This window comes from Triticum dicoccoides, chromosome 6A (assembly GCF_002162155.2).
Source record: "Triticum dicoccoides isolate Atlit2015 ecotype Zavitan chromosome 6A, WEW_v2.0, whole genome shotgun sequence".
Classification (NCBI taxonomy): Eukaryota; Viridiplantae; Streptophyta; class Magnoliopsida; order Poales; family Poaceae; genus Triticum; species Triticum dicoccoides.
The window spans coordinates 30,941,215-30,951,932 of record NC_041390.1 but is presented as its reverse complement, the minus strand read 5'-3'; the positions used below and the strand labels follow the sequence as shown (position 1 = coordinate 30,951,932).

The following is a 10,718-nucleotide window of genomic DNA, read 5'->3' as shown; positions in this document are numbered from 1 at the left end:
TAGTAATGGTAGGCCTCGACGCGGAAATTGAAGGAATACGGACACCGAACGCACGTTGCATCAAGTTCCGCTAGTGTTTTAGGGTTTTTTTCACAAGGAAAACCTTAGAAAATGCATAAAATGTCATAACTCAATGAAATTTATCATGGATTCTTGGTATGGTGATGCTAGTGTGTGGAAAAATTTGGGTCCATTTTATTGATGTGAAAAAATGCATCCAGACTTGCCCTGCCTGCCTACCCAAACCACCACCATTGAACATGGTGTGCTTCTTGCCATGCATGAAATGACACCAAAACTTGCCAGCATGTGGGCATGCTCATGGCAGGCCTCCATGGAAAATTTGAAGGAATTCAGATACCGAACGCACGTTGTGTCACGTTCGGCTAGTGTTTTATGTTTTTTTACCGGGAAAACCCTAAAAATGCGTAAAATGTCAGAGCTCAATGAAATTTATCATGGATGCTTGACATGGTGATGCTAGTGGGTGGAAAAAAATTGAGTCCATTTTATTGTTGTGGAAAAAATGCATCCAGACTTACCATATCGGCATACCCGAACCACCTCCTTTGAACATGGTGCACTTCTTGCCATGTATGAAATGACACCGACTTTTGCCTGTGTGTGAGCATACTCATGGCGGGTCTCCATGCAAAAATTCGTCCAAACTTTTCTGGTTCGGGTTGTTTTCCGGTGTTTCTCATGAAAAAAAATTCATCGAAACTTTCTAGCATGAGATCTAGTTTCGAAGATCTCGACATGAGAAATCCAATAATGAAAACAGTTCATGATTTGGACGCACAGTTTAAGAAATAAAACATTTTGAATAAACAAATCTAGAAAAAAGCGAAAACTTCTAGATTGCGACAAGTGCGTCACTTTCACAACCTGAGAAGTTAGGAGCGACCTTTGCAAGGGCGCCCCTATATCTCGCGTCCAGCGAGAGGGTGGGACCCTTGCTAACTGGTGGTGCGAGTTGGGCCGGCCCAGGCGCATGGGAACATTAGGCTCATTTTTCTTGTTTTGTTTATACTTCCAAAATATTATAAATAAATATATTAAAAAAATCACCCCACATAAAACATTTGAAAAATGATAAATTTGTATAGAGAAAATGTTTATCACATATTCAAAAATTGTATACAAAAAATATGTTTGAAACAATCTGATCATGTATTTAAAAAATGTTAACCATGCATTTGAAAAGAAAATGTTGAACAAGTGTTTGAAAAGTGTTAAATGTGTATGTAAAAAATGTTTACCATGTATTATAAAAATTATGAATTTTTTCTGATCATGTATGTAAATTTTTTAATTAAGCTTTTGAATTTTTTTGAAAAAGTTTTTGAATTTTTTAATCAAGCAGTTAATTTTTTTCAATATGTATATTTTTTTGACCATATATTGAAAAATGATAAACAAATTAGAACATGTATATAAAATTGTTAATCAAGCATTTGAAAAATATTAAACAAGTATTTGAAATGTTTTAATCAATCATCAATAATGTTGAACATGTATTAGAAAATGTTAATCTTGTATTTGAAAAATGTAAATCAAGCATTTAAAAAAGTTTAAAGTGTTTATAGAAAAAATGTTGATCATGTAATTAAAAATTAATCTTGTATTTAAAAAATGTAATCAAGCATTTAGAAAATTAGAAAATGTACAAATGTTTACCATGTATTAGGAAATATATAAATTTGTATTGGAAATATACTAATCACGTAATATAAAAATGTTGTTGACATATGTAAAAAATATAGAATAAAATTAAAAAAAGAAACCAAAAACCAAAAATGTAATAAAAAAGAAGAGACAGATGTAAAAAAATTGATAAAAAGGAAAAAAACAGAGTAGAAAAAAGAAACAAAACAAAACCAAAAGAACTGAGAAAACCAGTTAGAATTGCTTTTAGTAGGTCGCACACCATACTACCAACCATTAAGGACGTGTTTGGTTGCCTGCATACACTTGACCAGGCGCGCGCAGGAAGAATCCGGACTGTTTGGTTTTCTGTATACACTGCTGGGCCTACATAGCACGAAACTTAAAGCACCTTTGGGCCCAGCTCGCTGGAAACGCTTAGATCAGCAGTTTCTCACGAGCCAGGCCGAGCTGAGCGCAAGCGAGTGGGCCCTTGTACCAGTGGAGACAGAGGGATGCAAGGTGATTATTTGAGGTCTTCTTCAATATTCATTAAGCCCCTATCTAATATCCTCCCTCCGATCTATAAAATGGTGCTTCGGTTCGAGATAAGCTCTACATAAAAAAGATGCACCTCGATGCTATGGTTCCATTCAGGCGATCGGTTAGTAGTTTCGTCGACCGTAAGTTCTTAATTTCGTCTTCCCGTTTGGATCTATTCTGGACAAATTTTGTCAGATTCGTCGCACACAATCGATCATTTGAAAATTCCTTTGACCAGCAGCCTAATCTCACAGTTCCTCACAACATTCGTGTTGTAAATTTTTGGTTTCGACGATTGTAACTTCATCTCTCTTTGAGCAGCAGTCTACTGCACTCACGCCATCATGTCGAGCTCCTCTGTCCTCTGCTCAGAGCCCTCCTATTCGTCCCTCTCGACGCCGAAGCTCTTCTCCTTGATCTCCTTGCCCACGTCCTACTACATTAGAGTCATTTTCGGCGTCACTCATCTAGGACTACTCTCTGTCATCCTCCTACTGCACTGACGCTGCAATGGCGCGCACACTGCTTTCTTGTGTCCTCTGCCTCCATGCACACTGCAATTCGCCGCGCCGCCGACGGGGTCGATCATCTTGACCTCCTCTCTCTCGCCCTACTACACTGGAGTCATTTCTGGTGTCAATCATCTCGGCCTCCTCTCTCGTCCACTGCACTGACGATACCATGGCACGACACTGCATTCTCCTCCTCTACCGACTGTCTTTGTGCGAGCACAACAATTAGTTCGCTGACGGCGTCGCTCGCTGTGCCGCCGACGGGGTCGCTCATCCATGACTCCATGCTCGTCATATTGGACACATCGCCTTGGCCACTATCCATCACAGTCGCCATGGTCCGGCGCACACTGCATTTCTTCTCCCCCTTCCTCTACTAGCTCTTTAACCCTATGTGCTAAGTGCAAGTGCTAGCTCTTAATTATACCCCATGCGGACAACCAAACAGCGTGTAGTTGTATGCGCCGAGACAATGCAGGCAACCAAACAACATGGCAAAGTTGACCCACTAATGCAGACAGTCCATATGCAGACAACCAAACAACTTGTAGATGTTGCATATGAGACTGTTTTTCGAGAGCCAGACTAAGTGGAGAAGGATATAGAATGCAGGTACTGTAGCCGACGGCAACAAACACGTTCTAAAGGAAAGCAGGCGAGTGGTTAGCAGCGTCTTCAATCTCCCTGGAGACACGCTTGCGTTCACCCCCTCTTCATTTTCTTTTTTCTTTTAACGTGCACGGATGGGCTGGCCCAACTACTGTAGATGCTCCAGCGAAGTTTCTATCGTGTCGCTGAATGCGAGATATAGTCGCTGCGTCTGAGAGCTCCTATTGGCCCGCATGCCTTCAATAGTTAAGCTTTCGCTGAATGGCGCACAAATGGGCCGACCCATTCGAAGGCGTCTGATGTAAAATTTCACAAAAAATAAATCCAGGCGCGTGGAGCCGAAATAAAGACCTCACGCTACAATGCACCGACAGCAGACAGTCGAGGTGGCTACTATGGCTGGATAAAACGCAGCGCTAACTTATAAGTAACAGCTACAACAGCAGATTCATTTTTTTTTCGAATTTTGTTGACATTTCTTCGAAAAAATGTGCACAAATTTTCTTAAAACTTCGGATAATATTTTAAATTTTGAAGAAAATTCAAAATTCGACTAAAACCTTTAAGCACGAACAATTTTCAAAAAGGTTGTCAAAATATTTTAAAATCTGAAGAATTTTTTTGCTGGAAACGTGAACAATATGTAATACTCCCTCCGTTCCTTGATATGAGGTGTATAGATTTTTGAGAAAAAATCCGAAATATAAAGTTTATTGCGTTGCACCACTCGTTTGGATAATTTTTTTTAGGGATTTGATTACATTTACTTATATCATGCAAGCTCCTCTATTTTCTCATGTCAATTAGTCAGGCGTAATCTCGCCCAAAACTTGTGAAATTTTCCCTCCACGTGTGTTCTTTAATTTCTGTGCCAAAAACTATACACCCTATATTTAGGAACGGAGGGAGTATATGCTAAGCAGTTTTTAAATATACATCAAACTTTTTTTAAATATATGCTGAGCATGTTTTAAATACACACTGAATATTTTTGTTATATATGCTATTTAGAAAAATACACATTGAACATTTTTTGATATATGCTGAACATTTTTTAATTTCACATTGAACATTTTTAGAAATTTTTTGAATATTTTATTAATATAGGATGAACATTTCCTTCAATATACATTGAACATATTGTATATAAACAATTAATGAACTTTGTATAATACACACGAGAAAATAAAAAATAAAGAAGGGCTAATAAAAGGAATAGAAAATAAATAGAAACAGAAACAGAAATAGATTAGAAAAGAAAAAAAGAAGAAGGAGCTGAGCGACCGTGGGCCAGCCCAAAATGGGGCGTCCGGAGCCGAGCTTCAGCGAAGACTCATCCTTTTGACGCCTGCGGGCGTCAAATAGGATCACAATAAAAGGCTTTTGGGCGCTGTTTTTGTTTACGTGGTTGGGCCAGGCCCACTATCAAATTATCGCCAAGGAAACCTAGAACCCACAGGCATCTTCTCTCCTCTCTCTTCGTCCAGGCTCCCCTCATCCTCCAAAAAAAAAAAGGAAAATTCTTCGTTCAGCCGCCGCACCAATCCATTCCCCCGCTCAGGGAGCTGTGCGCGTGCGTAGCCATGGCCTGGCTGCCCTCCGGCGCGGCGGCCGGCCCTGCGCTGCGGGGAGCGCGAGCCTCTCCGGCGCTGTCGTCGGGGGTGGCGGCCGCCGTCATGCTCTACAAGCGCGCCCTGCCCCCGTCTTCTCCACTACTCTCCGCCCGCCCGTCCGCCACGGCTCATAGGTCAGCCCCCGATTCTCCGCACGCCTTCTCTCTGGAGCGGTCCGCGTGCGTGTCCCCTGAGCTGGATTTTCGCTGTCCCATTACTTCGACTTGGGACTGGAGGCGCCTTCTTCTGTAGTTTGGGGGAATAAAAATGACTGCTTGGGCTATGAGATGAGGTTATACAAAAGCGAAATTACCAGTAAATTGAGCCCCCTTTTGCTAGACTAGCCAACGGTGTTTTCATGTTAGGCTTCATTGTTAAATCTTGATATTGGTTGAGTATTCATGATTTCCAACTAAAGCCAATAACCAAGAGCCAAAAATCAGCAGCAGGTTAGCAAACATAAAAGGTTCAATATTGGCTGAGCTACAGGACCAGAGGGAGCTACTCTACTGGAGAGGGAGAAGGAGGAGGGGGAGCACCAGAGCAGAAATCATATCATGCGTTGGTGCTGTTGCTGCCGGCGAGCTGCTTCAGGAGCCCTGAGCCCACCACAACCGGACGCTGCTGCTGCTTGCTGCCGTTAGGGGAAGTCAGGGACGAGGGAGGAGGTGAGGAGGAATGAGGAGCATTGCAGCAGGACTGCTGGAGCAGTCTGCAAGCTTGCCGGCGGCAGTACTGGAGCCTGAGGGGGAGGAGCAGAGGAGCACTCCACCACCTGCTGGCCTGCTGCTGGATACTGAGAGACTGAGGTGGGGAGGATGCGAGGAGCAAAATGCCATCTTGCCATTGATGAGATGCTACTGGAGCCTGAGAGGGGGAGGAGGTGAGAAGCCCACCACCATCTTGTCGCTGGTTTGCCGTGAGCTGCCAAGATTGAGTATGAAAGGGAGGAAGAGGTTCGGGAGTTGGAGTCTGTACACAGGGATTGGGGTAGGCCAGGGTTAACATATGCTCCTTACTGAGTTTTGACTGGGCTGGACCGTATCAAGGAAGTATCAGGGAACGTATCTGCATTCATTTTATTGCCTATATTCACCGATACTGGCATTGATACATATCGGGACGTTGGGAACGGATCTGTATCGAATACGGTAGACACGCTGTATCGCTGTTTTTTAGATGTACTAACGAACCCCCTTTTGAGAGAATACAAAACTATTTAGGTCGATTCAAACTATTTAGTTTGTGTATTTCCTGTGTTTATTGCACACATTCTTTTCTTCTACATGTGTTACCTCTGGAATTCATATTTATGTGATATTTTCTGTTGTTTTGTTACTCTGAAATAACCACTAAGCATATCATATTTATTTTGATAGGCCGTGCCATTGTAAATCATTTATTCTTTTTATCCATGGTAATTAGCTAAATATAGAATTTTACAACTATTGACAATCATATGCTGAAACAACCACTAAGCATATCACAGGAATTCAAATATAGAATAATCTCCTGGTCTTGAATTTTAAGAAATGGTCTTGGGCTAAATCTTTGAAATTCGACAGTATAACTAATATACTACCTCCGTTCCTAAATATAAGTCTTTCTAGAGATTTCAATATGAATTACATACAGATGTATATAGACACATTTTAGAGTGTAGATTCACTCATTTTGCTTCGTATGTAGTCCATATTGAAATATCTAAAAAGACTTATATTTAGGAACGGAGGAGTATATAGCATGCTGTTCTCCCCCTAATAATATTATTTTTCTGTTTTATTCCAACCCTTTGTTGTCAGTTTTTTTGTGTGGTAATTCCCTTTGCTTGTGTGTGCACATAATCAAATCGTAGTTACAGTGGACTGAAAAACAACACCATCAGAAATGAGCCAAAGGCAAAAAAATGGTTTATGTCTTGTTTTTATTGATATGTGACCGCAAAGATCTTCTTTAACCATCCAATCCAAGTAGCTCTTCCTGTTTTATTCTAGATTGTAATTGTATGTCAAGTGTTAGATGACAATGAAGATTGATAACCTATTAAGCTTCTCCAGTCTGAATATACTTTCAGAATATGGACTCTGTTGATGCAGCTATATTTATCTTTAAACTATTCATTTCGTTATGCTATTTTGAATATGTCTTCATCTTTGGTACTTGGAACTCAGGTTTTTTTGTCAACTCTTGGAACGAGGGGCTTCTACAGTCTACTTGGGTCGTTGGGTCCATTCTGCAACATGCAGTGTTTCTGTAGATGACAGACCACATGTAGAGTTAACAGATGGATCAAATGTACATTTCTTCAAACCCTTCGCCGAGCATGTCTTTTTGAAATTTATGTCGTGTTCCATATTCAGAGATTTATTGTCGCATGCATTGCTGTCATGAAAAAAGTACTTGTATAGTGTGCTTACCTGTTGTTTCCTTATTTTTATTTCACATTTTGGTAGTCATCATTTTGAACCAAAATTTTAGCATATTCTTGATTGCCAAGATTCCTGTGTGTTATTTTTATTTTGAGACCATATTTTGTTGGTGTCAATTTGTTCCTCTAACTTCTCTCACCTGACCGATCTGATTCTTGTATGTGCACCTACATTCATATTTAGCTTCCTCAAAGTCTTAAGATCCTGTTTCTCTGTATAATGTATTAAAAAATAATCTCATGTGTATTGTCTAGTTTTTTGCATTTTCACTTGAATTTTCTTTATAGCCAGAGTTTCTGCTGTGCTTAGTGGTTATATGATAGGAGTGTAGCTGGGCTTACTTTGTGGGTGTCACAGGGGTTGTTCGTAAGCATATCGAAGCTGCATAATCTACAAGAACCGTGATGCTGCAGCTGTAGTATACTTGACCAGTGCTAAATAACAAGGAGCTGGTTAATAGTGTAATATATATATAAACCTCAAGTGCTGTGAAACTGAGTTTCTCTGCTTCAGGCCTAATTAATTCTTGGCACCTCAAGAGCTGACATGTACTTGGTGCATTTTTTAATGTTATATGAAATTTCAGCACAAAGACATATACTAGGCAAAAGTTACTTCCATTAGCACTGTATATTACTATCAGATGCATCATAAGTTTCTTTTGTTTGCTATTATATATTCATTCAGGGAGATCTTGTGCAAAAGCGTGAAATGGTTGGTGCATTTCAAAGAATACCTATGGTGATGCCTGCAACTGATATACTTATGTCAGCACAAAGAAAATCAAGAAATGTGCCACCCACAAAGGGTATTCTTCAATTTAACATATATTTTAGCATTTTTTTCCTTGTAGCTACTATGACATTTCACATACAGTTCTGGGTCACCTATTTTGTTTTAAGATCCATATATTCTGTAGGTATACAAAACATAGCCAAGCGTGAAAGAAACAAAGGTGCAAAACAACTTGATGCCTTAATGAAGGTAAGTCCTCTATGTTGTTGCACTGCCAATGCAAATAGTTCAACTTGGTTACTGAGAGCTGTTTTGTTTTTTAGGAACTTTCGGTGCCACTGAGAACTTATACAGAGAACTTCCCTAGAAGGAGAGATTTACATCCTTATGAGAGATCTCTCATTGAGTTGACCTTTGGGGAGGGATATTATGAAAAGGTACAGTTCTTATGTAAGTTGCCCCTCCCGGTTCTGAGTATAAGCACTGGACTAATGATTACAGAACAAATGTCAAAACTAGCAGTGTTGCTAATTCTTTCAATTGTATTTGTCATGAAAGTTCTTCATTTTACTTCTAGAGTTATTGTGATTTTATTGGTAGTGCTATGACAGGTACTAGGGCGAGTGGATGCTCTTAGGAAAAAGATAACTTCTGTCGGGAAGCAACATGCTTCTGTCTGTGCTAAGGTTAGCGTAGATGCAGACCTTGTGGGGCAATCCCATCTTCATTTGTTGAAACCAAACATTATCCTGTCTTTAATAATTCAAAGAAAAGGAAATGGCATGTTGAGAAAAAGCACCACCAAAATTCAGTAATCACATAATGAAGTATCCAAGTACAACAGCCTAAAGAACAAATGCAATAGGGTAAAAGAGTGAGTGAATAGAAATTCAATGCGACACGAACATTACAAAAAGGACAGAATCAGACCATCTGCCTCCAAACTGGCCACACCCATATGCTCTGTTAACTTCATTCCCACCTGTATCAATATTGTACCATTGCAACTATTCATGTATTGTTTTTACTAAGCATTTGACAAGTGTCTTACAAACACATTTGGAACTAGTAACTATAACCATTGATGACACATAAAGTCATTTATGTTTCAAAGTTAGATTGGCATTCTGATAGGAAATGATTACAATGAGCACATAATGTAGGGAAAATTATCACACCGTATATGCACCGACATGCTCGGTAAGGTACTTCGGTCGTCCACTATGGGAACGAGGACAATTCAACAGCCTTTTAGTATGCTATTCATTGTTGTTCACTTACTAAGCCTAGATAGCCAAACCCTAACTGTTGCGAGCTTCTTCTCTTTCAACAAAATAGTAGCATAAATTTTGTAAATTTGATTCACGATCTACATTTGATATTGACAGTCTTTGACGAAGCGTGAAGCAGAGGAGCGACTCACTGAGGTTTGTTCAAGTTTAAGCACATATAAATAAGTGTCTTCCTAGACCCTACTATCTTTTGTTTTTTGTTCAAATGTATAATCAGTTTATTTACACTTCTTTCTCTGCTTGATGAGTTCTTTGGTTGCATCTAATATTTTTTTAGGGCCGGAAGGAACTTGAGGAAGTTTTCCAGCGTGGTCAAAATGCAATTGAGGATTTAATAAACGTTGCAAAGGTAATATTCCTTACTTTGTCATTGGGGATTGTTGTGTGCGAAAAACCAAGAAAATTATTATGGTGTCTCATAATTTATTTTTTCACACTTATTTAGGCTTCTAAGATTTCTATTTCACTTATTATGTTATTAGCACTGACTGATCAGTAAACTATTACAGGCTTTGCGTTCTATGCCAGTTGTTGATCCACATATACCGACACTTTGTCTTGTTGGATCACCCAATGTGGGGAAGTCATCATTAGTTCGAATATTATCCACTGGAAAACCAGAGGTGAGCATATTTCTAAGCAGTGAATAATGCTTATTGCTTAATTTATCTGTAGTGTAGTTTGGTGGTAGACATAGCTTCCTGATAATTCATGTATTACTGGTTACTCCCTCCGTCCCATAATATAAGAGCGTTTTTTACACTAGTGTAGTGTCAAAAATGCTCTTATATTATGGGATGGAGGGAGTAGTAATTAAGATTCTAAACAACTGTGCTCATTTACAATTCTTTGAAGATGGCAATTCTTAGTACTCTTGTCTTATTCAGTATTAATGCTGCTTTTTTCTTATAGTTCCTCCATTGTATAGCACTAAGGCTTCTTGTTTTTGATTAACATCAAAGCACAAATGTTTTAATTTACTTTTAACCCATGTTGACAAGTTCTTTGTCTGGCCTTAGCCTAACTGAGTGTGTACCTTGTAGCCTCATTCTACTCTCCTTTCTTTATTTCTATAATTTTGTGTTTCTGTTTTCTTATTCTACCTCACCTTTCTGCAGGTCTGCAGCTACCCTTTCACAACAAGAGGGATTCTAATGGGTCATATAGTATCCAATCATGAACGTTTTCAGGTTCAAACACATGCATTTCTATTTTCTCTACTCTTCAGACAAAATGCTTATTTCCTCCTTCCCATCTAAGACCTGATGCCACTGAACAACCAAAATATTTGTAGGTTACTGACACTCCGGGGCTTCTCACAAGACATGATGGTCAGTC

The 10,718-nt window shown here is 39.4% G+C and overlaps 1 protein-coding gene across 1 annotated transcript in view; it reads left to right on the top strand.

Moving 5' to 3' along the window:
• Nucleotides 1-4,809: 4,809 nt before the first annotated feature.
• The window catches only part of LOC119314290 (nucleolar GTP-binding protein 1-like), a 7,912-nt gene continuing 2,003 nt past the window's right edge, over nt 4,810-10,718 (top strand). Inside the window, exons 1-11 of the mRNA XM_037589026.1 lie at nt 4,810-5,058; nt 7,096-7,219; nt 8,041-8,161; nt 8,273-8,337; nt 8,412-8,525; nt 8,700-8,774; nt 9,477-9,515; nt 9,658-9,729; nt 9,890-10,003; nt 10,499-10,570; nt 10,675-10,711. Coding sequence (XP_037444923.1) covers nt 4,895-5,058; nt 7,096-7,219; nt 8,041-8,161; nt 8,273-8,337; nt 8,412-8,525; nt 8,700-8,774; nt 9,477-9,515; nt 9,658-9,729; nt 9,890-10,003; nt 10,499-10,570; nt 10,675-10,711 — 997 coding nt within the window. The 5' untranslated portion in view covers nt 4,810-4,894. The remainder of the gene's footprint in view (nt 5,059-7,095; nt 7,220-8,040; nt 8,162-8,272; nt 8,338-8,411; nt 8,526-8,699; nt 8,775-9,476; nt 9,516-9,657; nt 9,730-9,889; nt 10,004-10,498; nt 10,571-10,674; nt 10,712-10,718) is intronic.